The sequence below is a fragment of the Fundulus heteroclitus genome, chromosome 10, assembly GCF_011125445.2.
Source record: "Fundulus heteroclitus isolate FHET01 chromosome 10, MU-UCD_Fhet_4.1, whole genome shotgun sequence".
Classification (NCBI taxonomy): Eukaryota; Metazoa; Chordata; class Actinopteri; order Cyprinodontiformes; family Fundulidae; genus Fundulus; species Fundulus heteroclitus.
This window is the reverse complement of record NC_046370.1, coordinates 19,173,931-19,201,798: the sequence shown is the minus strand read 5'-3', so window position 1 is coordinate 19,201,798 and position 27,868 is coordinate 19,173,931. Positions and strand designations below refer to the sequence as shown.

The 27,868-nt window shown below is 40.6% G+C and overlaps 1 protein-coding gene across 1 annotated transcript; it reads left to right on the top strand.

Annotated features, from left to right (window-relative positions):
- Window positions 1-8,760: 8,760 nt before the first annotated feature.
- chuk (component of inhibitor of nuclear factor kappa B kinase complex) lies at window positions 8,761-25,239 on the top strand. Its single transcript, XM_012877023.3, has 22 exons — window positions 8,761-8,903; window positions 9,360-9,478; window positions 12,376-12,470; window positions 12,593-12,710; window positions 14,655-14,724; window positions 14,806-14,894; window positions 14,976-15,065; window positions 15,251-15,375; window positions 17,183-17,290; window positions 17,398-17,533; window positions 17,918-18,115; window positions 18,962-19,064; window positions 19,139-19,262; window positions 20,499-20,650; window positions 20,737-20,798; window positions 20,893-21,002; window positions 21,146-21,195; window positions 21,315-21,420; window positions 21,598-21,745; window positions 22,299-22,435; window positions 22,769-22,868; window positions 24,135-25,239. Exons 2-22 carry the CDS (start codon window positions 9,374-9,376, stop codon window positions 24,198-24,200), a joined length of 2,292 nt encoding a protein of 763 aa, XP_012732477.1. The 5' UTR covers window positions 8,761-8,903; window positions 9,360-9,373; the 3' UTR covers window positions 24,201-25,239.
- Window positions 25,240-27,868: the final 2,629 nt, after the last annotated feature.

Here is a 27,868-nt window from a genome sequence, read left to right as displayed (position 1 = left end):
TAACGAAAAGTATGTTTAACACCGGCTTAAAGGTTGTTGTTTTTTATCTGACAAACAAGCCTCTTAGAAATACATATTCTAATTTATTGAAAATGACTGTATGAAGCTTGGTTAGTTTATTAAACGGATCACTGACAAAGGTACAAGGCCTACATGCAAAACACTACTTGCTGAGGAAAGCTAAAATTTCCCATCACCCTGAACACACCATCTCCATGGTTAGAGAGGGAGGTTTTCATCAGTAGAGACCGAAAAGCTGGTGAGTTAACGGGAAATTGGATGGAGCTAAATCCAGGATCAGTAAAGATAAAAAAAACTGTCAGAGGATGTAAAAGACTTGACTCTGGGCCTGAGGTTCATCCTAAAGCTGGATAAAGACCTCAAACATCCAGCCAGAGCTGCAAAAGAACTGCCCAGTCAAAGTCCAGACCTAAATCCAACTGAGAATCTCGATGTAAAAGATAGTGGATACACCAAAGGGTTTACAGCTGTAATTGCCAAAAGAGGTGCAAGTATTACTGAGGCGGGCACCTCTTGGATTTTAATTTGCAAATGATTTTCTCTTCATAATCATGCACTACCTTCTTTAGGTTCATCACAAACAATGTCAATAATATCAGTTTAATTTTTGTGGTTGCAACATGGTGATATGTGAAAAGGTTCAAAGCAACTTTAATCAAGATATTTCCCCAAACTAAAAGACCAAACCTGAACCATAACGACTAGAGCGTTACGTCTGGTATGGCGGCGCTATATGTTGCAGCTCATCAGAACCAACCAGGTTTGTTCCTGCACCAAATATACGCCTAAACGTCCTGGAAAGTTTAATCAGCAAAAATCAGTGTTTACCTTTATCAATTAATAAGAAAACTAATTAGAGTTTGTTCTGAGGCTTTTTTTAAAAATGAATATCAGCAATGAATGAAACAGAAAGTGGCTGCTGACAACAGTTTGTGAAAGTCCCAGTTGCAGGATCCGCCTGTGTTGAAGCAGCACTGCACACCTGCAGCAGCAGTTTTCCGGGGTCTTTTAAGTGTTTCCATCACTTATCGTAATTTCTGAATGTAAATAAAGCATGAGATTTTGTGGCCTGCTTTCGTTTATATTGGAGAATTGAAGGAAGGGTTCTTATTTTAGGCAGGTCACCATGATTTACTGTCTTCAAGTTCATGCTCACGTTTATTTATTTATTTTTTATCAACAAAGGAAATAGCTATATTTATTGCTGTTCTACGCCGTCGTGTTTTAGAGGCTCAGAAAAATCTTTTTACACGTAAAGTTCTGATCCGTCTCGGTGCGTTTTTAGACTGGTGCAGGTAAGACAATGTTCTTTTGATGCTAAAAACAGTGAGCTACATGTGTCACTGCCTTGTTCAGTCTCACCAAGGAAATGTTGTTTGTGAGCTTCTCATTTTTGGGAATCCTAGAGGATCAAAATAAAAGTGTTTGTAAAGGTTGGCTGTGTCTTGACCTTTGTGTGGAACTTGAAAGTACATTTCACAAATGCTTTTGTAAACTACCAAAATCCTGCACGGTCTCGAAAAGAGTGAAGTTTGCTTTTTGTAATTGAGGTGTTCTGCAAAGACAGCTAGAAGAGAGAAGCTTGATTGTCAACTTTTTTTTCTTTTTCAATTTCCAAAGGACAAAAGAAGCAACTACATAAAACAGGAATTGTTACATTGATTTATATTTAAATTACATGCTTTATTGCGCAATGATTTTAACATTTTACCCTCTGTGTTGTGACTTTTCACCTACTGACTACATGCATTCCCTTACAAAAGTTTTAAAAGACAATTTCCCCACTTGAAATCCAGGTACAACTGTTTCCTGTGAAAATGTAATGAAGGTTATAAAGTTCACAAACTATGTTTTATAAATCTGCATTTGTTCTAGGAAGTTTCTGATGTAAGTCCACAAGTTATAGAGTTTGAAATATAGGGGATCTGAGTGAGTCCAAATGCCACAAAAGTAGTGAAATGGCACTAATAACACACCGGTACATCATGATTTCCTACAGTTAAGACCTACAGCTATTCAGTGCGTTTAAGATAAAAACCTTTGGAATGATGATATAAAAGCAATTTTTTTTATTTAAGTTTGAAAAAGTCTGGAATTCTGAAATGACAAGTGGGTTAAAGCCCTGAAAATTCTTAACTTTGGAATAAAGATACATAAAAGGCTCAAGCCTGCTCTTATGTACAATAGCGGATACTACGCCACTTTATTTATAAAGCACAACAGCAGTGAAGCTGAACACAGTACAGTACAATAAAAATCATATTAAATCACAAACACATGAACAATAAAAGGTCCAACTAAACACAGACATAAAGTCATCAAATGTTAACAGTAACAAACGTGACACAAGCGAAAACAATGAAGTAAAATCTGGTCACAGCTTAGAGAGTAAAAGGTTTTTTTTTTCAAGCAAAATTTAAGAGGAGGCCCTGAAGGCGCCGGCCTAAAGAGACCCCAGTTTAAGAGCTGCATCAGGAAGATTTCTGACCCCTTTTCAGTTTACATCGCCTCTTTGGAAACACCGACAGAATTTGGTCGACTGATCTGAATGAGATTGTGACTGGGTGTGTAGCCACACAGACAAACACAAAGGAGTGAGTTTATAAAGAGAATAGATTTGGAAATTAAAGCCAAGGTATGGAAGCCTGGCTAATTCAAAAAAAGGAGAACATTTCAGCAATCCAGGTTAGAGGTGATAAAAGCCTGAATTGCAGCCTTCAAGTTGCTTGAGGACAGACAAGGTTTGATTTTTGACGGAAACTTCCACGTGAAAAAAAATGAAGATCTTACCACAGAGTTTACTTGACTGTCAACTTCCAGATTGGGGTCCATTTTTGATCTCAGGTTTGTTAGGGAGGAGATTTCAATTTAAGAGGGCCCCCTGGTGCTGCTCGGATTAAACAACAGGACTTATGACCAACTCCTAATGTCAATGAGGCGCTCAAGGATTGCTATGACACTCACTAATTAGTTTCAATGTAAACCCACCTAACACTCATTTGAATAATTTTTTTTATAAGAAATGGCGTGTCTCTGGAAAAAAGCACCTAGGGGCAGCTAATACAATAAAATGGGAAAGGTCCAATAAAGGATACTTGTGGTACTCCACAGGTACGTCAGCTGAGGAAGACTCACTGCCTTAAGAGCTTCCACAGGAAAAAGAGGAGCTAAACCATCGAAGGGCTGACCTGGTAATGACCACCCACCACCCTTCAAAGAAGCATCCACTGTGATGAGCTTTAACCATAACTAGAATACTTCCAAGACTTTATGTTCCCCAAAGAACCTCATCAGTTGGTACAAAAAGATTTTCGCTAAGCAGAAAAGGGGGTACCTGAAATTAGAACAGAATAGTCAACTCTGAACTGAAAATGGATCCTCATTGGGATGCGCTGTAAATCAACACTGTAATGAGTTATTTGATAAATTTCAGAGTACTATGTGCTTTTAGTCTAGTGCAAAAAAGATGCATGTTATTATATTTTGTATTATTGACTGTGAGTACTGTACAACACTGGAACATCTGACCATATGGTTCTGGGGGTGCAAGGGGGGGAAACTGGGGCCCAAGGGGCAGCTTTCTATTCCGACCTAATTTTGACGATCCAGCACAGTTGTGTGCACTAAAAAAATAAATAAACGACACATTTATTGCCTCACACTCCTGCGACTCCTGCCGCTGAGAAATGTGAATAGGTCAGTTTCATTCCCACACGCAGCAGAGCATGAGAGCTCATCCACTGTTCAAATCATAACTGCAAGTCCCAGAATCCATTTTCTGATAAGACTGGACAAAGTCTTTGCAGCCAAACGGTGCATGAATGCAACGTGCCAAGAGCAATTTCACCAAATATTAGTTGTGGTTCATCATGCACACATATGAATTGTAGATGTGATTCTTTCTTTTGGCCCTGTGTGGATTAGATGGAAACCCACTCTAAATGTAAACGCTTGCTTCAAATTCTTGTTTTTAAAGTTCAATGAAATAGTTTGTTGTGCAATTAATCCACCATGGAAAAAAGAAAAAGTTTAATGCTCAGAACACAATGACAAACACAACAAACAGCAAATGTCCCGTCACATCTCAACAATATATCCTTTGAGTCTGTGATGATTTAAAAATCAGGAAAGACCATACAGATTCAAAAACAGTACCATGATCCATCATGACATTCATTATGCCATATTTAAACCATTTTAATTATGATATTTAACATTTTCCTTGGAAATAACTTTGTCTGAAAACATTTCCTGAACCATTTTCCGTCTGGAATAAAATGTATTCCCATTACTGATGAAGTAAATATGAATGTTTGTAGTTTAATGCCTTTTTTTGCTAACTTAATGATACAAAATGTGTAAATATGTATGTAGCCTGCCATGATGGAAAATTGCATATATCATGACAATAAGCAATTATAGTAACGTTATGGAAGAATTACGTTTTATTAGTGGGTGTTTAGGTATATATCTTTTTTTTCTTTTTTTTAATAGTGTCCTGTCTGGCAGTGTGGTAATAAGAATTGTTGTCTTAATGCCAAAAAGAGCCCAAAAGATTTTACTTTCACAAGTAGAGCAGTACTGCTTTCGCCATAGTGCTCCGCTTGATTTATACATGTAAATAGTTTTATTATAATTTATGCAGGGAGTATTTCATGTGATATGGACACTACAATGAGAAAGTAGAAGAGGAAAAGAAAAACAAGAAAATAAAAAAGGAGAAAAGGTGAAAGAAAGAGGTGATAAAAGGGAGAGAATGATTAGCTATATATCTATATAAACCTCAAAGGCGTGTCGCTTATCGTAGTTTAGTTTTGATCTTTAAAATTTGATGTCGGAGCAGTTAGGTTAAGGATTTTATTTTACTTTGAAAAACTGAAGTTTTAACTGAAGGTTTAGCTTTGGATTTTTAAACATTTTACTCCATTCAACAAAACATACAAACCAACTTTGGCCTCATTGTATGCTTTTTAATGAGGAAGAGGGTAGAAATCCCTCTTCCAGCTGAACATAAAAATGATTAATTGAAATTAAGTAGTAATGGAGATGACAAACTCCAAGAATACATCCCAGGAGACAGGTAAAAGTATACAGACATGTGTCTTAAGAACAGCACACACACACACACACACACACACACACACACACACACACACACACACAGACAGACAGATAGATAGATAGATAAGGGGGTTTCTGCACTCTTCCTTAGAAATTTATAGGATTAATCTGAATTTATTGTCTCAAAAGACAAAGTTCACTCTGATAATATTCTATTGGTTGCAGCGTACAATTATAGCCTGACCTTTACTCTTCTGCAACCCACATCAAATTTATCTTCATTAATCTGTGAAGATCAAAGCAAAATTATAATGAATGACTCAATGATACATTTCAAAGAAATTGTTCTTAAATGGTTGCCTACAGGCAACATTTAGACAACAGCCTCTATTGAGAGTTTATTTAGTAACGCTTTAACATTTACACTGGAATGTACATAGCCATTGAGGCTATTAAAAAACTTTGCAAATCATGTTCAAATAATTTTTAAAAATCATAGTGACATTTATGATCCCATTAAGATATATTTTTTAATGGCGCCATTATAGTACAATGTGTCCTATATGCAACTAACACCACCAGAGAGTAAGTTTGACCTAACATAAAAAGACTTTTGTTTTGTTATTTACAAAGTAAATTATAAAGTACAGACTCTCAGCTGTAATTTGAGAGTATTCACATCTAAATTGGAGCAAGGGTTTAGGAATTACAGCTCTTTAATATGTGGCTACCTCTTTTTCAAGGGACCAAAAGTAATTGGACAATCGACTCAGAAGACTGCAAAATAAATAATAAGACTGCATGGGCTCTTCCCTCGTTAACCTGTCGTCAATTAAGCAGTTTAATGGTCTGGAGTTGATTCCAGGTGTGGCATTTGCATTAGGATGCTGTTGCTGTGAACACACAACATGCGGCCAAAGGAGCTCTCAACGGAGGTGAAACAGATCCTCCTGAGGCTGAAAAAAGAAGAAAACCATCAGAGAGATAGCAGAAATGTTAGGAGAGGCCAAATCAGCTGTTTGGTTCATTCTGAGAAAAAAAGAGAGCACTGGTGAACTTGGGAACTCAAAGAGGCCTGAAGAGTGGTGGATGATCGCAGAAGAATAATCCATTCACAACATCCACGCAAAGTGAAGAACACTCTCCAGGAAGTAGGTCTATCAGTATCTAAGTCTACCATAAAGAGAGGACTTCATGAGAGTAAATACAACAATTCACCACAAGGTACAAACCATTGATCAGCCTCAAAAACAGAAAGGCCAGAATTGACTTGACAAAAAAACACCTGAAGAAGACAGCCCAGTTCAGGAACAGCATTCTATGGACAGATGAGACTCAGACCAACCTGTACCAGAATGATGGGAAGAAGAAGGTTTGGAGAAGAATTGGAACAGCTCATGATCCAAAGCACAACAGATCTTCTGTAAAACATGGTGGAGGCAGTGTGATAGCATGGGCATCCATGGCTTCCAAAGGCACTGGTTCACTTGTGTTTATTGATGACGTGCCAAAAGACAGAAGCAGTCGCATGAATTCTGAAGTGTATAGGGAAATACTTTCTGCTCAGATTCAGCCAAATGCAGCAAAGTTGATTGGACGGCGCCTCTCTCAGTCCAGATGGACAATGATCCAAAACATACTGCAAAAGCAAACCCAAGAGTTTTTTAAAGCAAAGAAGTGGAATATTCTTCAATGGACATCAATCACCAGATCTCAATCCAATTGAGCGTGCATTTCATTTGCTCAAGACAAAACTTAAGGCAGAAAGACTCACAAACAAGCAACAACTGAAGACAGCTGCAGTAAAAGCCTGTTAAAGCATCACTAAGGAGAAAACGCAGCGTTTGGTGATGTCCACGGGTTCCAGACTTCAGGCTGTCATTGCCTGCAAAGGATTCTCAACAAAATATTGAAAAGTAACATTTTACTTAGGGTTATGTTTATTTGTCCATTTACTTTTGAGCCCCTGAAATGAGGAGCGTTTGTATAAAAAAAAAAACTACAATTACTACATGTTTAAATCATATATGTTTGTTCAATCCCTTGTATTAAACCTTAAAGTCTGCGCTTCAGTTACGTTGTAGTTGTCATTTCAAATCTAATGTGGTGGCATGCAGAGCCCAAATCATGAAGATTGTGTCACTGTCATTGAGCATCAGAGCAATAGAGGCCCACATCTACCATACCAGGCGAGACTCCAGGTGCCGGCAGTGCAACGAGGCTCCAGAAACCATCCAGCATCTCACAGCAGGGTGTAGGATACTAGCAAGGAAGGAATACATGGAACGCCATAACCAAGCAGCTGGTATAGTGTACAGAAACATCTGTTCAGAATACCAGTAGGAGACCCCCAGGTAAAAATGGGAGTCACTCACCTCCCAAGGTGGTGGAGAATGACAGAGCTAAGATCCTGTGGGACTTCCAGATACAAACAGACAAAATGGTAATAGCCAACCAACATTGTGATTATTGATAAGCAGCAGAGGACAGACGTTGTCATCGATGTGGCCATCCTGAGTGATGGAAACATCAGGAAAAAAGAACACAAGAAACCCCGTGGCTCAGGGAAGAACTAGAAAGAACCTAGAAGGTGAAGACAGCAGTAGTGCCCATGGTCATCAGAGCACTCAGGGCAGTAACCTCCACTGTGGAGAAGTGGCTCCAACAGATACCTGGAGAGACGTCAGACATCTCAGTCCAGAAGATCACAATCATAGGAACAGCTAAGATCCAAAGAAGAACCTTCAAGCTCCCAGGCCTCTGGTGGAGGACCCGAGCTTCAGAAATGGAGAGACAACCACCCTGCTCAGGAGTGTGAGGGATTTATAACTGTAATAACTAATGTGCAATAACCAATGTGCTATTCTATTTAATACACTGTCCAATAACCTGTGCAATAATCCTGAAAAGAAGTGACTTCTGCTGTTATTACCACCTTAATGCACATCAATACATATGTATATATAGTCACCGTGAATGTAGATAAGATAAGACATCCTAAATCTCTGCTTTATTTCCTTTTTGTATTTTATTTTTCTTATTTTTTGATCCACTGTATATATATATGGACACACTGTATATACCTGATGCACCTTTACCTCCTGTGAGATCAATAAAGCCTATCTTATCTTATCTCTTATATATATATATATATATATATATATATATATGTGTGTGTGTGTGTGTGTGTGTGTGTGTGTGTGTGTGTGTGTGTGTGTGTGTGTGTGTGTGTGTGTGACAGGAAGCTCAGATAACCTGCCCTGCACATAGAGGCTCCTTCACTGCCCACCCTTAAAATTAATTATTATTAACTATTATTCTTTGGCCTTTACCATTAGCCAGACTTATTTTTGCTTTTTAATGGATCTGTTTTAGCTTGTAGCCATGTACCATTGGCTGTTCTTAAGTGCTTTACAATATATATATATATATATATATATATATATATATATATATATATATATATATATATATATATATATATATATATATATATATATATATATATAAAGGTTTTTATAGATGCTGTAAGATTGTAACAGAAAATTTATATGGAGCAAAGAATAAAATATTTTGGCTACTAGTTTTTCTACGTATGTGTGGCGACCTAACCACAAACAGTCGCTTGACTTGAGGCGCTTGTGAACTCACCGTGCTGTGGTGTCTTTGAACGCACCACAGCTTGGTTCTCCAGTAGCTACAGCCGGGTCTGGGTAGGGGAAAGTCCACAGAGTGTTGAGGCGCTGCAGCCACCTGAAAACAGCCAGACACCGACCATTTCTACTCCCAGCGGCCTCATGACGCTCTCGTAGGAACCCGAGGTGAGTGTCAAAGCGACGTGGACTAGTTTTCTAACTACGCAGGGTTTCCTACAGCGATTGTTTCGGGCCTGGGAGCTTTCGTTTCTGCTGTCAGAGGGAGCTAGTGACGGGCCCCGGCTATTTCCTGGTGTTCGCAGGGATTCTGTTGGTTCGCTAGCTAGCTGCTCGCTGGTTACCTTATGTCGCCTGTCAATGAGCATTTCTACGCCTATATTCCCCTTTTTTTAAATCTAAAAACAGAAATATTATTAGTGCTCATCGACACTTATGTCTAATTTGATTTTATTATAGATGTGTGGGGAAAAACGTCCCACGTAGCCCTGTCCTTGTGTGTTTTTTTTAGCTTTGTTTAGCTAGTAGATGTGAATTGAAAGAGGGCTGTCCCTCCTGAGCTCAGGTTGATCTTCTTGTTGTTGTCGTCATTTGTTTATTGTTGTTTTTAACATTTTGTTGCAGCTCTCCCTTCCACCATGGAGAAAGCTCCCTTCAAGCAGAGCCAGGCCTACGGGGACTGGGAGCTGAAGGAGAGGCTGGGGATAGGAGGCTTTGCCCATGTTTACCTCTTCCAGCAAAGCGTGAGTGTTGTCACAGGAAATCATCAAGGGCTCCTTTATTATACTGCTACACCACTTGATAGTATGTCAGCTGCTCCTTTTAATTACCATTTATACTGTGGCCCTCACTGAACTCCTGTTAAAATGTCAGGTTTCTGTGAAGTAAAGAGCAAGGCCACGATGATCCGCTTTAAAACCTTTTCCACCATCAATGTGAGTTATGTTCTGTGCAAACTATGAAAGAAAACCACTATTGGTGAGGGGGTGTGGGTTCAATTCCAGTAGCATGTAGATGTACCCCTGAGCAAACTGCTGTTGAATACTTCTCCCTGGTGATACCTCTGTACAAGAAAATGCTTTTGAGCCTGTTAACTTTTCTAAAAGCTATGGCTTCAGGTAGATGATACAAACAAATAAATACCATAAAACGTCCTCCCAGGACTGCTGATCTTTGTGCGGCGTTAATCAGATTCTCTGTAACTATGACCGGAGAGGAGCTGATGAAATTGAAACAATCTGTGCGATTGTTGCTCTGGTTTCTGTTTCAGAAAGTAACAGCAGCCCCGTTATCGTCTCTCAAAATCTCAAGTTTGCCAAGGCTACACGGACACGACAAAAGCGTCCCTGCCATTTGAGCTGAAAAAATGTTTCGTTTCTCAAGGCGTTGAAATTTTAAATCAAGCAACAACTCAAGGAAATCAATGCCAAAGAAAAAGTAGGGCGACATTGAGCTACACGTTGAAACGTGTAACTTTAATTGTTCTTCCAATATACTTTTCATGATTGTACAATATGCAATCATGTTATTGCAATATACTTTTCATTTATGAACAGTATGATATTATATTATTTCTACATGTCATGTTTTTACAATATTTCTATTGTTTTGAATATGATCATTTAGAATGCAAACGTCAAAAAGATGCTGGAGCTATATTTTTCTTGTTAGAACATATTGTATATATTATTATTTAAATGGCTCCAGTTTGTCATAGAGATTATTAATAATTTTGTCTTTGCAAAACCCCTGCGTGGGTCCAGATATATCTGTAAATCTCCCCCGATACCCTGCGCCTGAATGCGGTTCAGTCGACCAATGAGAAACGATCCCACCTCAGTCGGCTCGGACTCGTTCTTTCGTCCTCTACAGCTCTGTGTGTTTCAGGTTCCTACTCAGCCAATCCAAGCACGAAAACCTTAATCAGTTCCTGTAGGCCAGACGTTTTCCTCGTCCCTGAACCCGTCATCCACTTCGTTGTGTTACGTGGTAAACAAATGAAGTCCTGACAGCAAAAGGTGTCGCGTTTTAACGGGAAAACTTCACTGTTCAAGTTTCATGTCCGACTATTCCATCAGGTATTGATAACGTAGCTGACAGCAGCGCACATTTTACAGTAAATAGTTAAACTCTGAATCCACCAAACGAGCAGAACTGCTTGGCATGTCCACATGCTGTCAGATGGAAATATAAATGCTAGCAAAGAGCTGATCACCTTTTTTTTGAACAAACCAGTGCAGCCAACTAAAGCATCCCTCCCACAGACTTGTGGACAGGAAATCCAGGTCCACAAACATCTCATTTTATACGACTCAAGAAATCTGCTCGGCGGGAAGAAGTCTTCCCACATCCAACTTTTTACATGTGATTCAGAGCGGATGTGCTGAACCGCTCCATGCAGGCGGGGACGCGCGGCCTGGCTGCCTCTCTTTGCCAGGAGCGCGATGGGAACCTGCGGGAGAAGAAACGGCTCTAGGTGCCGACTATATTAACAGACATGCTAACTATGCAGAAGGTTTGTGAAACTTATTGATTTGTCACAAGAAATGTAGGTGATTGGTGCGCGTGACTGTGAAGGAAACATCCGCAGACAATCCCCCCGCGGCACACGGTATGCGTCCAGTCCGCCCGGGCAGACCCGGCTGCAGAAAGTTAAAGGTGCACATTTTTCAGCAAACATTTTATTTGCTTCAGGCTGAACAGTGGGTCTGTGAACCCTTCTACAGTTGTTTGAAAAAAATCTCAATAAAATACCAAACATCTAAAAAAAAAAAAAAACGAGTTGCCAACTGGGGTGGAAAAATAGCTTTGGGCAGGTTGTTAAAATTTAACCTGCTTTTCACAGCATTTTGAGATTTTTTTTTTTTTCCCCCGAAAGAATTAGTAGGAAAATTATAGCAAAATAGTTGTCTTTATGAGGCAGAAAAGCAAAAAACGTCTACATTTTAATAAAATGACGTCTTGCACTAATTTTTATTAGTTCATTTATTCAAAAATGTGTGAATTCTGTGGAACTTGATATAATCAATCATTAACGGTCTCTATGAACTGGTCAATGTCCTCAAATGATTTGAAATCTACTGATCAACTTTCAAATGTTTCATGGAGAGATAAATATTATATTTAGGTAGATTTAAAACTGGAGCTAACCCTCCCAGCATGAAAGTTTACTCCTTTTCCAGCAGAAATGAACGGCGCTGCTTCCTGCTCGCTCTCATTTGCTCAGTTGCCACTTCTTGTGTTTAGGAATAAGTCTGAATATCCATGGGTTGGGGGGGGTGAGCTATAAGAGGTGAACATTACACTTTATTCAGTGTAAATAAGTATAACCTGATATGTGAGATTTCCAGTATGAGGAATGTCTGATTTCCAGACTGGCGCCATGCCAATTCTCAAGCTGTGGGAAACACTGTAATGTAATGACATTATAAAATGTATAATATAATTACATGATAAAATGATAGTATACTGTACAATTATATAAAGTATGTCGTTGGATTAACGTTTTCACCTAATAAAGGGTTATAACTCTGTTTCTCTTTGGTCTGGGTGGCAGCGAGATGCCTCAGTGGTGCCCTCTGCTGGTTAAAATAAAGGCAGCAAGTGATGCAGCGTTTCTCTCCTCTAATTTGTCTTTCAGGAAACGAATGAAAAAATAGCGGTGAAAATGTGCCGCCTGGACCTGACGCCGAGGAACAGGGACAGATGGTGCAGGGAGATACAGATCATGAAAAAGTACGTAACCCGTCCTTAAATGTCTTTTATTCAGCGTGGATATCTGCACCTCAGTCAATCTAAGTAACCCGATTAGATGAAAATGACGTCTGTTGCCTTTAAGCGTTGTCTCTCTCACTCAGGCTGCATCATAATAATGTTGTGACTGCAAAGGAAGTCCCAGAGGAAATTAAGATGATTGCCTTAAATGATCTTCCACTCCTGGCCATGGAGTACTGCTCCAAAGGAGACCTGAGAAACGTGAGACTTACTTTCCTTTTCTTCTAATCTGAAGTTGGCGATTCATTCACGTAAAAAAATGTAGCTTCATAACATTTTGTTGCTGTAATCGCATCTGTTCTGATGCACTAATAGAGCTAATTGTGTTATTCCCTCGTTTTACTAATGAGCTTGGATGTGTTCTGGTGCTTTGAAAGAAAGCTGAAAGCAGAATCAGCAGGTCAGACTTTTGTTTTAACAGAACAGATATTATCAGCCAGTAAAAACCTAAAAGTTTGCTGGTTTACTAGAAGAGGATTTGCTCAAGACGTTTTAAATCCCTCGCATCAAAGGTGTTCATCAGTCCCTGATTAGGCTCATTAACGATGGCGTGTTTCTTCTTTACTGGTTTAACACATTTTAGACGTGATCACGTGAAGTGTTTAATAGCTGAGCTGATAAAAGACAGAAATATTCACCAGACTTATTACTTTGTAATAGCAGGACAGATTTAAATATTAAATAAAGGGAACGGAGCCTGTACAACTCTTGATAAAAGGTGAGCTCAAAGTTCAGAAGCAAGACAAATGTTTTGCATAATTAGGAAGGAAAGTATGAGGATGTGCAGAAAGGCAAGGCTGGACGGTAAAAGGAAATGCATTATTAAAATATGCCTGGCAAGAAAATGCAAGAAGGAAATGACACACAAGCGCTTTTATGATTAAGAGGACAATCATCCATGAAGCAACAATCAGTCGCGTCCGTTTATCGGCTCTGATCTGCAGTCTGAAGGTAAAATACCACGGCCTGTATAGTCACTCCCAGGATCATAATCAGGTCAGAAATAGGAAACACTGATAACAGAAATGTTACATCCTTTGATATAAACATAGATATATATATAATCTTGTAATTATTAATTTTCTCTTGGATTTAATTAAGAAACGCCCAGAAAGTGTTTCAGATATTAATATTGGCTTGTTGACGCCTGATTGGCAGACCAAAGATAATAATAAAAGAAATACGTTCAGGGAAGAACAACTGCGTGTCATAAAGTTTTCTGATTTAATACAAATAAAATGACCTCTCTCCTCCTGATTCACATTAAAATCCATCCAAAATTGTATTGCCGTATTTTTCCGACTATAAAGTAGGGCTGGGCGATATGAATTAAAAAAAGAAATCTCCGATTTTATCATACCAAATCCGATTAATCGATTTTTTTCCCTCCTTTTTGTTTCATAAAAAGAAATGAAAGAAATAATTTTAAAACCTTGCTTTTTATGTCAAGCATTTCGTCAGGGAGTTGACCTGAATTCAAAGTGCAACTAAAAACAAGCTGTGAAACATGCTTGTAAAACAAGATGGTAGCCGTGCCATTATAAACAATGAAAATATAACAAAACATTTGCTGATAGTGGTATTACACATTGAGCTAAGAACAGGCTTCACTACACTTGTGAACTTCAAACTAAGTTTTAAAAAAAAGTAAATAAGTAAATGAAGTACCTCGTATTATGGTAAAAAAAAAGTTTCCACTTAACAATATTTTGACAATATATTCGCCTAAACATATATTCAGCATCACATGCTGTTCTCTTCATGGAAACCCAATGAGTGTATTGGCAAAATAAAATCCAGATTTTCCAAAAATGAAATCTTAAAGAACTGTAAAATTGAATTAATCGATTAAATCGATTTATCGCCCAGCCCTACTATAAGGCGCACTTAAAATCCTTAAATAAAAAAAAAGCAAAAAAAAATAAAAAAGCAAAAAAATAAAAAATAAAATAAAATCCTTAAATCTTCTCAAAAATTGATGGTGCGCCTTATATATGAATACTTGTTATGCTGACAGACTGATTTTATGTGGTACAATGTGCTCAGGAATCTGTTAAAATGTGTAAGTAGGACTTTGGTTAGCAGCGAAGCCGCTCCGCTCGATGGATCTAACGCGCTTTGTGTCGTGACGTTAACCCTCCACAGGTGCTGAGCAGGCCTGAAAACTGCTGCGGTCTGAAGGAGAGCGAGGTGCTGTCGTTGCTCCACGACGTCGGTAGGTCCGCGCTTTCTATTTGCCTTCAGAAACATGTTTGAAGGCCTCGTCGCTGAATTTAATCTCTAACCTCTGACCCAGGAAGCGGCATTCAGTATCTGCACGAAAACAAGATCATCCACAGGGACCTTAAACCAGAAAACATAGTCCTGCAGGACTGCAACGGAAAGGTAAAGTGCTGCGTCTCTGCTCGGAGCTCGCTGGCTTTGACTCCACGTCTTTTAACCCTGTTTCTTTTATTTCCTTTGCAGGTGGTGCATAAAATCATTGACTTGGGTTATGCCAAAGATCTGGACCAGGGGAGTCTGTGCACTTCCTTTGTTGGCACTCTTCAGTACCTGGTAAATGCCTAAATACATAATCATCCTCGACACGTTTGCTTGACCTAATGACTTTTACTCTAAGTTTCTTCGTTTTCTTCTTTTAAAGATAAAATGTTGACAGACTCTTCCTAAAAGTCAAGCCATATAGTAGTTGGTGTAGCATAATACTGATCCAAATGCTCTTTTATTTTTTCCCCCTGCAGGCTCCCGAGCTGTTTGACAACAAGCCATACACGGTCGCTGTAGACTTCTGGAGCTTTGGCACCATGGTTTTTGAATGCTGCTGCGGTTTCCGGCCTTTTCTACACAACTGGCAACCCGTGCAGTGGTAAGATCACCTCAGGCCGCACGTGGGGATGATTTGCTGGTGTGGAGCACACAGGTCCTGGTTAGCACGGTTATTTTGAGTGTTTGAAGTCAATTGATCCGCAGTAAAAAGATCATTTCCAAACAGGGGGAATGTGTTGTACTGTAATGTCATAAAAGAGAAGAAAAATCAATGACATTGACTCTGTAAAAGTATCCAATATTAAAAATGACACATCTCCAATACTTAGAAGATTGTGAAATGGTTCACATTTGTTCACTTATTTCAGTTGTTGAAACTCATATATAGATTTATTACACAGTGAAATATTTCAAGCCTGTATTTCTTGTGATGTTGACGATTAGGGCTTAAAGATAAATAAAGTTTTAAATCCAGTGTCTCAGAAAATTTGAATAGATGGAAACTGAATGTTGGGTTAACTTTTAATGAGATTCAGGATTATTAAATCACCTGTACAGGTGCCTAACAGATGCTTCTTAATAAGTTGCTGCTACGTCAAGTGATACTAAAACCCGTTGAATCATATGCTGTGTATTCTGCTTTACTAAACGCGTAATTAAAAGTTAGAACAAAAACATTTTAATTAGTAAACAAAGTCAGATTTCTAAAATGAATTGCCTTAGCCCTCCTCTTTACTGGCAGCTATCAGTAATCCAAACATCCGGCTACTAATTGCTCCGCCTTGACGAATATAAGCCGCATCAGTCAAAAAATGCCAGGAAAAAAACGTAAGTTACACCGGACTTTAAGTTGCGTTGATTTAGAATTTATTTCTCACAATCTAAGACTAAAAACTCACATTTAATTTGGGAAGGCAATTTATTCAAATGCACATCTGCATCCACAACCGGCTGAATAATATGGAGCACACCTGGGAGGACGGACGGGGTAAATTAGGACAACAAACCACTAACTGGGAAAGATCTCTTCAGAGCATTTCAGTCTGATTACGCTGAAGTTAGACCGTGAGCGTAACGGTGCTACGTGCTAAGCTAACAAGATGACACGGATGTTTCACAGCAACATAAAGCTGATATGTATCAGCGAAGTTGTAAACCGCCCTGACAACAGAGCTGTAAGCTAGCGCTAGCTGGTATTAGCTTCATTGACAGCCCGATAACAGGGTTGTGTCGCGGTTTGTTTCCTTAGAGCTGCACCACACAACACTCCGCTGCGTGAATGCAGACTGAAACAGAGAAACAACATATGTAAACATGTTCAGTCTTTGTTGTCTATAAGTTAATGTTACAAGAGATTTCACAAGCCTAAAGCGCTCTCTTGCAGCTATTAGACGGTAATGTTTACTACTTCACTGCAAAAACGGATCTAAAAATAAGTAAAATGTTCTTAAAGTTAGTGTATTTATCCTTGATTTGAGCAGGTAAATAATATTATCTGCCAATGGAATGAGTATTTTGACCCCTAAAATAAGATATTTAGACATCCTGCACTTGAAATAAGGCGATGAAGATGAATTGTTCCTATTTTAAGTGCAAACATCTTATTCCATTGGCAAATCATCTTATTTACCTGCTCAAATCAAGGACAAATACTCTCATTTTAAGAACATTTGACTTATTTCTAGGTCCGTTTTTGCAGTTCATCTTGGTCAGTATGATTTACCATTTTAAATTTATATATAAGTCCCACCTGACTATAAGTCGCAGGATCGGCCAAACTATGAAAAAAAAAAAAGTGCGACTTATAGTCCGAAAAATACGGTAATCTAATATGGAAACTAAGGCTTTTCCTCTGCTGTAGCTGGACAGGTTGCAGCTTCTGGTCTGAGCTGATTTTTGTTTTACAGGGCCGGCGTAGTCAAGAATAAAGGTCCAAAGGACATCATGGCGGTGGAGGACTCTAATGGTGAAGTCAAGTTCTCGACACATCTCGCCCAGCCGAACAACCTCAGCAGGTCAGCGTGCAAAATAAAGCAAAGTAGCAATAATAATGTTGGCGCCTCACGTACGTTTTGCCCCAGAAAACAAGATTCGAGCGCTAATTTGTGCGCTTGTGACGCAGGACGCTGGTGGAGCCGCTGGAGAACGTCCTCCAGCTGATGCTGAAGTGGAGTCAGGAACAGAGAGGAGGCCCCGTGCAGCGCGCCACAAAGAGGCCCATGTGCTTCGAGATGCTCGACGAGCTGCTGAATATGAACGTGAGTCAGCAAAGGACCTGCTTATCAGAAATCCTAATAACATGAAACATTTAAGGTCGAAACACACCAAGTTCAGCTTCATAATGCGGTTGTTTTTTTCCCCCCTCCAGCTGCGCCCATTTGAACCAAAATGTCTAACTTTATTTATATGTAGCAAAGATGAATGCCATGATTCCCCTGGTTAATGTGAAATGTATTTTAGATTTCTTTTATGACGCTCATGTTTCAGACCGTCACACGTTTTAGGACCAGAAATGTTACCCTGAAGAAATCAAGGGTGAAAATCAGCTATATAGCCACTCTGGCCCGCTCTGGGCGCTCTGGCTGCAGCCTGTGGTTTGTGCGTGACAGATGTGATGTAGCATGTTTTTGTTTTGTCTTCAGGTCGTCCACATCCTGAACATGACCACCGCTGAGGTCCTCTCGTTCAGACTGAGTCCAGACGAGAGTCTTCACAGCCTGCAGGTGCGCATCGCGGCCGAAACCAAGATCGAAGTTGTGAACCAGGAGCTGCTGCAGGAGACGGGCGTCTCCCTGGACCCCAGGAAGCTGGCTAACCAGTGTGTCCCGTTGGACGGCATGGTACGTTGGCGCGGGTTCTTCTCAGATCAAGGTTTCCGTTGCTCCCGTGTGACTCCTGGCTGACTGCAGCAGGTGGAGATCTACAGGGTGCGGTTCTATGATGCCGTCCACATCGGTTCGGTGCACACGTCTAACAGGGTGCTTGCGCAAGTCTTGAAAGTCTTAATAAGTATGGAATTTTGAAACACTGTTTTCCAGACCTTGAAAAGTCTTGAATTTTGTGTGAAAGTCTTAATAAAGTATGGGGAAAAAATGTGTGGTAGAATTTTACAGTATGCTCAAAGGCATTGTGAAATGAGAAATAGGAAGGTAGGCTATAAAACTATAGTTTTACTAACTGGTCATGTACTGTATTAGCCTAATGGAATCAAACACTTGTTTGATGTGAAATTCATGTACTTGTGATTTTCATGTTTTGAAACGTTTTCATCAGTACGCCAAAAGCATACTTTACTGTGAATAATGCATTTGTTCATTGAATACTAGCCTATAAAAATTAACATTTCTAATAAACAGTTTGTACAATCTCAACCAATGAAGTAGGCAGTAGGCACACAAGTATACAAGTACATAAAGATAAGGTCTTGGGAAAAAAAATATCAGTTTTAAAATAGTCTGGAATTTTAATTTGGAAAAAGAGCAAGCACCCTGTCTAACGAGTGAATGCAGTCTTGTTTTATACCTGAGCACGTGCAGAATGGTCATGTGCAGAACTAGGTCGCAATGCAACGCTCCTGATTAGAAATAGAAATATCCTATATTCATCTAAACTAAACAGAGAGGAGTCCAAGCTGCTTAGCTCTGCTATTTGAGAACGTTAAGGTTTTGTTTTTTTCTGCTGTGCAGAGAGGGTGGGATGAGTACATCGTTTACTTGTTTGACAAGAGCATCACCAACTACTCCGGCCCCTTGAACGCCAGACACCTGCCTGAAAGAGTCAACAACATCGGTGAGTAAAGTTCCCGATCGGCGGCGTAATCTTTGCTGCGCGGAGCTGAGCGAGACGCCGTTTTTGATTTCCAGTGCAAGACTCGAAAAAGCCGCTACCCCTGTTTGAGTTGAAGAAGGTTTGGGGCGAAGCCGTGAACTACATCTGCGGTCTGAAGGACGACTACAGCAGACTCTTCCAAGGCCAGAGGGCTGCCATGTGAGTCCCGTGTTTCTGTTGTTGTTGTTTTCCAGCTGCCGGTCATCAGATCAGTCGTTTCCATGGTTGAAGGACCAGGTTTAGACTTGGCGTTCAGTGAGAAACAACTTGGATCTTTAATCAAATAAATCAGCTGTTAAGACCGTGTTACAGTGTACACGGTCATGGTTAGGACTGCTGACTTGACAGATGTCCAGCAGACAGGCATCACAACCCTCTACAAGGAGAGAAGCCACTGAAGGCCATCGTGAAGAAAGCTGATTGTTCACAGTCCAACCATTTTAATGGAAAGTTTAGTGTAAGGAAGAACTGTGGCAAAAAAAATCCTGAAAGAGCGTAGAGCCACAGCGGACAGTCGTCTGCATTGTTGATGGCTTTGCAGCAATCCCTCATACTGAGCATGCATGAAGCAACAGTGGAGAGGAAAACTCCCCTTTAACAGGGAGGCAAATCTCCAGCAGAACCGGGCTCAGTGTGAACGGTCATGTTACATGGTAATGGCAGATGATCTGCCTCCCCTGTTTGATGTCACAGCTAACAGAATGCCAGACCAGGTGTACCTTCTATGAAGGGGGAAAAAAAGAGAACAAAGTTAAAAGTTAAAATAACAACAAACAATGCAAATTGGAGAACAGTAGAAGAACTCAGCAGAGTGAGAGAAATGTCCTCCAGCAGCCTAGGCCTATCACAGCACAACTATAGAGATAGCTCAGGGTAACATGAGCCACTCTAACTATAAGCTTTGTCAAAAAGGAAAGTTTTAACATTAGTCTTAAAAGTAGACGGGGTGCCTGCCTCACGGACCAAAACTGGGAGTTGGTTCCACCGGAGAGGAGCCTGATAGCTAAAGGATCTGCCTCCCATTCTACTTTTAGAGACTCTAGGAACCACCAGCAGACCTGCAGTCTGAGAGCGAAGTGCTCTGTTAGGAATATATGGAAAGTAAATTTTACATTTCATTTAAAAATCAAGGTCCCAGAGTGGAGAGGCCCAGAATTTGTTGTGAACTGGATTTCTAATATGGTTCATATGTTGCATTACCACCTAGATGTTGATGTGGGGTCCTCAAAATGAAAACAATTTAATATATTTTCTAAATATAAAATGATGTAATTTGCTGCTGTAGTTGTTTCAAACCAGACTCTGAAGACATTTATAACATCCTGACCTATGCATATGCATCTCAGCTCCCCTGCAGTCTCCTCTGATCAAACCGTGTTCCTCCTCGCCCCGCAGGTTGAGCCTCCTGCGCTACAACACCAACCTGACCAGGTATAAAAACAGCATGTTCGGCTTCTCTCAGCAGCTCCGCGCCAAGCTGGACTTCTTCAAGAGCAGCATCCAGTACGACCTGGAGAAATACAGCGACCAGATGCACTATGGGATATGTGAGTGTTTTAATCTTGGAATACGGTCGCTGTACATCGTGGAGCAAAATGCGACGTGTTGATTGGTGTTTGGTGTTTGTTCAAAGCTTCCGAAAAGATGCTGAAAGCCTGGCAGGAAAATGAAGAACGCGCTGCAACCTTTGCACAGGTGATGGAATTAAAAAAAAAGATGAAAAAAAATACTTCATTTAAATTAGTCTTTTTATTAAAAACTCTTCTCTGTGGTGGTTTTCCTCCTGCAGGTGGCAGAAGTGAGCCACTTGGATGACGAGATCATGGCTCTGCACTCTGAGATCGTGGAGCTCCAGAGGAGCCCCTACGCCCGGCGACAAGGAGACAAGATGGAGCTGCTGTAAGTGTTGAGCAGGTCTCGCCCGGAGGCGGGGGAATGGTACAAGCCATTTAAACGCGCAGCGGCTTAAACATTCAGCAAATCAAACGCTTTAAAATAAATATTTAAAAATACTCAAATGTGGTAAATGGATTTTATTCCAGGGAAGGAAAGGCAATAGAGCTCTACATGCAGCTGAAGAGGACGTGCAAAGGTTGGGTTTAGTTTTTTTGCCCGTAATGGAGGCTAACCCTCCAAAAACCAACACTGAAGTTAACTTCCCTGACTGAGATGTGTGGGAAGCAGATTTAAGCCGAATGTCTTATTCTTCAGGCGCCGACTCCGATGGTACCAGGGACAGCTCTGAAATGGTGAAGGCCATCATCCAGACTGTCCAGAACCAAGACAAGGTGCTCAAAGACCTGTACACCCACCTCAGGTAGGAGCAGCGCTCCTCTAAAGTCTGATTTTTAATGCAGACGTCAGACCTATGAGCTCTCACAGGTAGAGTGCTCTCTCTGTGAGAAGGGTTTGTGTAAACAAAGTCTAGTTTGACAGGAGAACGACCACATCTCAGTCAGCGTCGCGTTTACTGAGCCTTGATTTCCCTCCACAGCAAAATCCTCAACAGCAAACAGAAGATCATTGACTTGTTTCCCCGGATCGAGAAAACCCTGGAGAACATCAAAGAGGCCGACAACACCGTGATGCAGATGCAGGTCAAAAGACAGAAGGAGTTCTGGCATTTACTCAAGATCGCTTGTGTAAGTTGTTTTTCCGTATTTTTAGTGTTTGATTGGGTAGTCAGCTGGTCTTTAAATGTTAAAGCAACTGACTGTAATGATATGAAAGAGTTGAAATATGAAATATGTATGGCTCCTTTTTCTGGGGATTAACCCCTTCATTCAGCCAGTTTATATGCAACAACAAAAAGTAGCCATGGTGAGCCACTAGGTGGCAATAATGTTTCAGCTGAGACGCATCAGGACGTCTGACCATAACTGGAGGCTCTCAGGATTCCTGGTCTGGAAAAAGTAGCATTTGCCTGTTATTTTCCAGGTCTATAAGTAAGGCAGAAATGTTTAATCTTCTAGATGTTCTAATCATACTTATACCGGATCTCAGTAGGCCTGTCACGATAAACAATAAATCAATTGATCGCACGTATGCTTGCTGTCCCTGTGTTTCCCTCTCCTCTATGAGAATGGATAACAAAAGGTGCAAATTTGAGTGTAAAAAATTCGAACAGTGGGTTAAAATAAATGTTTTTTTTTAATGAACCATTTTTATTGTTGTGAATATGTGTTGTTTCTTCAGGCCCAGAACTCGTCTCGTAACTCCATGGCGGCCAGCCCCGAGTCGTCCCACCTGCTGCAGGTCTCCCAGTGGCCCCAGACGCCACAGCCCGTCAGCTCTCCTCACCCCCTCACCTCCCTGCCCGGACGCAATGACACGTAACACCTCCATTTTTTTTTATTTATGAGGGGAGGGATGGTCTAGTGGGTAGGGCATTGAGCTTGTGTCCTGGAGGTCCTGGGTTCAACTCCCACAGCCTGCCCAGAATGCCCAGTGGCAGCCTCGCGCTCCCTGAGGGGATGGGTTAAACGCGATAAGAAGGTTAATTTATTCAGTGTTGCAACGGGAATAAAGATGATGATTATTATGTGACATAAACAGATCGGTGTTGTGGCTTCATGTTCTTCTAGATGTCCTTTTTCTCAGCGGTTTGTTTGGTTCATGACACTGAACGGGTGTTTTTTTTGTTTTGTTTTTTTATACCTTTTTAGTGACGCTGCTCCACGACTGCTGCAGGAGAACCAGAAGTACCTCAGTCAGCTGACCAATCTGATGCAAGAGGCCACAGACGACCAAGCAAAGAGCATAGTGGTGAGTCCGTGGATGGTAATGAACCCTTTTCTGCTTCGAGATATCTTGTATCAGCAAAAAAAACGACGAAGCGAATTTATTTAATTTACAGCCATAAAATGAGGAACGGTCAGTCTGTATGAATATTTACTGTCGCAGAACATTTTAACCTGGAAGCAACTCAAAAAGGTTGATTGACTCAGAGTGAAGCTTCGCCTCTAAAGCAAACGTTGTGCTATAAACACATCAAAGGGCTAAAGGCGTAGAGAAAGGACGACGTGGTGTTCTGTGGAGAGCTTGTTTATAAGTAAGGCTGGATATTTGAAACATTTAATGGTGACAACAAACAAAAAAGAAGATATGTATTCATGAGTTTTGAGTGTTTTTGTTGGTGAATTACTGAAATAAATAGTTTATGATGATGATCTAATCTGAGCTACGCCCGTACAGAGAAGTCTGGTTACATACCAGCATGGTCTGCCGCAATGGCCGCCTCTAGATGTTAGCTTCAATCTCCTGAAAAACTCACTCTATCTCCTCCACATAGGGCTGGGCGATAAATCGATTTATCGATTAATTCAAATTTACAATTCTTTAAGATTTCATTTTTGGAAAATCTGGATCTTATTTTGCCAATACACTCATTGGGTTTCCATGAAGAGAACAGCATGTGATGCTGAATATATGTTTAGGCAAATGTATTGTCAAAATATTGTTAAGTGGAAACTTTTTTTAACCATAATACGAGGTACTTCATTTACTTATTTACTTTTTTTTTAACTTAGTTTGAAGTTCACAAGTGCAGGGAAGCCTGTTCTTAGCTCAATGTGTAATACAACTAGCAGCAAATGTTTTGTTATATTTTCATTGTTTATAATGGCATGGCTGCCATCTTGTTTTACATGTTTCACAGCTTGCTTTTAGTTGCACTTTGAATTCAGGTCAACTCCCTGACGAAATACTTGACATAAAAAGCAAGGTTTTAAAGTAATTTCTTTAATTTCTTTTTATGAAACAAAAAGGAGGAAAAAATCGATTAATCGGATTTGGTATGATATAATCTGAGATTTATTTTATAATCCATATCGCCCAGCCCTACCTCCACAATGAAAATGTTAGGAGAGGTGACTGTAGGAAGGCAGGCTGCCTAAAAGCTTTCCACTTTAAAAACCGCTAATTATCTCTGTAAAGAACATTTTGTTTTCTAAAAAAAAAAAAGAAAAAAAAAAGAAGGAAATAGAGGAATGAGATGTTGATCTTTTGTTTTCCTCTTGTTTTTCTTTAAAGGAGCAGGACTGGAGCTGGACAAAATACGAGACGTTAACCACGAAATTAAAAAAGCGAAACGCGTAAGCCCCCGGTCCGCATCGTCCGAGTAACACTAAGGACCGTCGACTCGGCGGAGCGGCACCACGCATTGTACAGCCGTGTGTGACTCGGGGAAAGATTTCCTTCGTTTTCCTCGCTGGTGTCTCTGTCTTCTCCCATCATCCCTCACGGTGGAAGGTTTGATTCCCCTGTTTTTATACCAGAGAACAATAAAGCTGCGTCTCTCCACTCCTTCCCACCGCGCTGCACCAATATCCCGCCGCCAGGTTTGTCGCCCGGCGGCGCATCGCCGAGCTAACCGCAGCGCCGCGGGGAACATGGGAACCGCGTTGGCACGGAAAGAAAACAGGAAACGTTCTGGGTGGAGAGCTGGGAGGGTGGAGGGGGATTGAAGAGGAGATGAAAGCACTTTTGACGCTCCCATGTAGCCTCTCTGTGAAGACGCCGCCACAACTGGTGGCAGAATTCGCCACGAAACAGAAACCCTTCGTCACTCTCCATCAGTTTTGTATATTTTGCTATCAATGTTTTCGGGGGTTTCCATTATGTGTATGTTTTTTGGAAGCTAGTATTGTATATCCTTAACAAAGGTGTTTTGTCATACGTGCCTCGTACATGGCTGGCCATTGTGTTGATACATTGTCTTATACTGTAAATGTCTTTTAACTACGATGGGGGGGGGGATTGATGGAGCGGAGGGTCTCTGCTGCATTCACGCCAAACACAGTTGAGTCAGTCGGACTGGGGTCAGCCAGAATCTCTGAAGCTGCTGTTGGAAAGTTTAGTGTAAGGAAGAACTGTGCCAAAAAGTTTAGGAATAACCAGCGGTACGTCTTACAGCGAGGCCATCAAGCCAAGCAGATGAAGACATTGAGCTGCCTTTAGTTTGTTAGTCTGACTTTATTTTTTTTCCCTTCATTACATTGTCTTCAATCATTTTGATTTGAGCTTCAGCATCACAGCCCCTACAAATGTATATCAAGCCCCAGATATAGTATTGGAAAGCGGGATTTGTAGACGTGACGCTACAAATCCTACCAAATATTGTATCCTACCCCACCTTTAGTGTGGGGTAGGATATCACCGATTGAGATTTGATATATTTATCAACTCTAGCTGCAGCTCTTCCTCAGGAGAGAGACAATTTGAATAAACAGTCCAGGTTATGGACCCCACAGTGGAAAAGTGCACACAGCTGGCTACCAGGGTAAAATAAAAGGTTCCACTAGGTTCCAGGGTCAGATAGACAAAAAAAGCACCTTAAGATCGATCGACGTCCAGCTAAACAGCCAAAAGTATAACCGTAAAGCTTGCGTTACATCTGGAATAAAACTGAACAGCCAATATTAGCGTCCATCAGTCCTTTTAGGGTCGCCTTATTTAACAAACCGGTTCCATATCTTCACCAGCTCTCTGGTTGTCGAACAGTTTGTCAACCGGCATCTTCTTTCCCTGTTAATCTGATTGTTATTCAGTAAATGAGGCCAGTTTATCAGGAGTAACGTTTCGGTGGCGTGGATGTGAATGCACATGGGACCCCGGGCAGGAAACGGTTGAATGTACTGCAGTTAGTTCCTGGGATTCTCTTGGTTGCTTTGGGCCAGAGAGAAATAACCTTGCCGAGTTGTATTTATGAAGTGAAAGTGCAATGGCTTTTCTTTTTGTTTGGTTTTGTATTTATGTATCTCAGTTTATTGATTTTTTTTTCTTTCTCTCTCTATAGAGTCGGCTCTCATTTTAATCAGCTGGTTTTAAATTTCTCTTTGTATGTTAAGTTTCTGGAGATTTCCTTGTATGGAGGTGAAATGTTGAGCAGGTAATAAAATAAATCGCAGTTCTTCTGTTTTCAGTTTCTCATTTCAGTTCAAACGACACACAGCAGGGATACTATTCCTACTATTCACTTATTATTAGTGTTATACCAATACCATTATCGGATGGGGCCCCGATCCAGCACTAAAATGGTGGTATTGGTATCGGCGAGTACCGACAAATAGGGCACCGATACCGTTTTGATGTCTGTATGTCCCGACTAGTATGTTACATGTTATATAAGTTCATGAAAGTTGCACTATTTTGGCATTTGAGAGCCAAAACTCTGTGTTTAAAAGAGATTATTCAATTATTAATGTAATTTTACAGTCTTACTGTTGCGCTACTATTATACGTGGTATAATTTCACGAATGTTGCACTATTTTGGCCTTTGAGAGCCAAAAGTTTATTCAACTATTGTCACCCATTCCAGGTAGGCAATAAAACGTTCTACTACCCTAAGTAGTATGCATTTCTTTATATACACACACACACACATCAATTTCAAACAGATGGTATCGGCCAATATGCACAGCCAGGTATCGGGGCCAAAAAATGGCACCGGCGCAACACTGCTTCTTATTTATGTACACAGCTAAAGGAACCAGTCCCACAGGTTGAGAAGCCTGGGGGACGTAGAGGAATGTTGTCCACTCATTGGTCAGGCCTTTAAAACTGGGCAGCAGTTTAACCGGGGCTGGAACAAGCGGAAGGAAACGTTCACATGCTGACACTGCAACAATTTCCTGTTTCTTTTTTTTATTATTATTATTCAGAAGTTCAGAAGAGAGTATTATTGAGGGTTTGAGGCTGTGACTCACTTCCCGAGACGGACGCTCACTTTGTCCGGAAAGCTGGAAAAAAAAAAAAAACATGATATGACTCAGCCGTTAAAACTCCTCAGCCTCTGATCTGCGTGAGTCAGGTTCTGTGACCTTACTGGACCCATGGACCCGGCCTTAGCTGTTCCAGGAACTGACCAGGCTGGAGGGTTGGAGCATGAACAGTGATGTCACATCGTGCAGGATCTCAACCTGCATCCGTCTGCACACATTGAACTATTCTCAGCTAGCTGGCTGCTGCAAAAAGGGCTTATTTGGTCCTAGATGAAGGGTTTTTCTTGTGGGATGTTTTAAAACAGTCAGCTGCACAGTTGAGTCAAGGCCACTGTCTCCTCTGAGAGAGAGACACGGTGATCCTAGATCTGCAGAATGTGCCTCTGATGGGCAGCTGCAGCCACTGTAAACTGTTTCCCCGCCTGCTCTGTTGGTGAGTCGGCATGAATCAGCCAATTCAATGAGACGGCAGCGCCACCTTACTTTAATCTCAACCTCCACGTCTTAATGCAGGTCCACACCAGAGCTACAAATCTGACTTTCTCCCTGTCAGGGATTTGCACAAACCAGCCACAGAGATACTGAATAATAAGTAAAAAAAAGATTCTTAATTTATTCCAAAAAAGTCAACAAAAAAAGATTCATTGGGCCCAAAACGGAGGTCAACGTAACAAACTTCAACTCAGGGTTTAACGTAAAGAACTCGAGCACAAACTGACCTAACAAGACATAAGGGAAACTTAAATCGTTGCTGATCAGATCACTGCTGACACACAATGGGGTAAATAATTTAAAAACTAGCATGCAAAAATTTAATCTAACAAATACTGCTCAGAATAATACTAAGTAGTTTTCAAATAAAACATATTAGAACAGAACTGGCTGCCCAAAACAGAAGAAAAACTGAATAAACAAATTTCCCCTCCCCTTACAAAACAAATGGTTTGACCCACTGAGGAGGTTATGCAAGGCCATGTAAGGAGAACAAAAGCAGCTGGAACGCTTTCTTAGGGCACGCCAGCAGCGGCTCCAACAGAAACAAA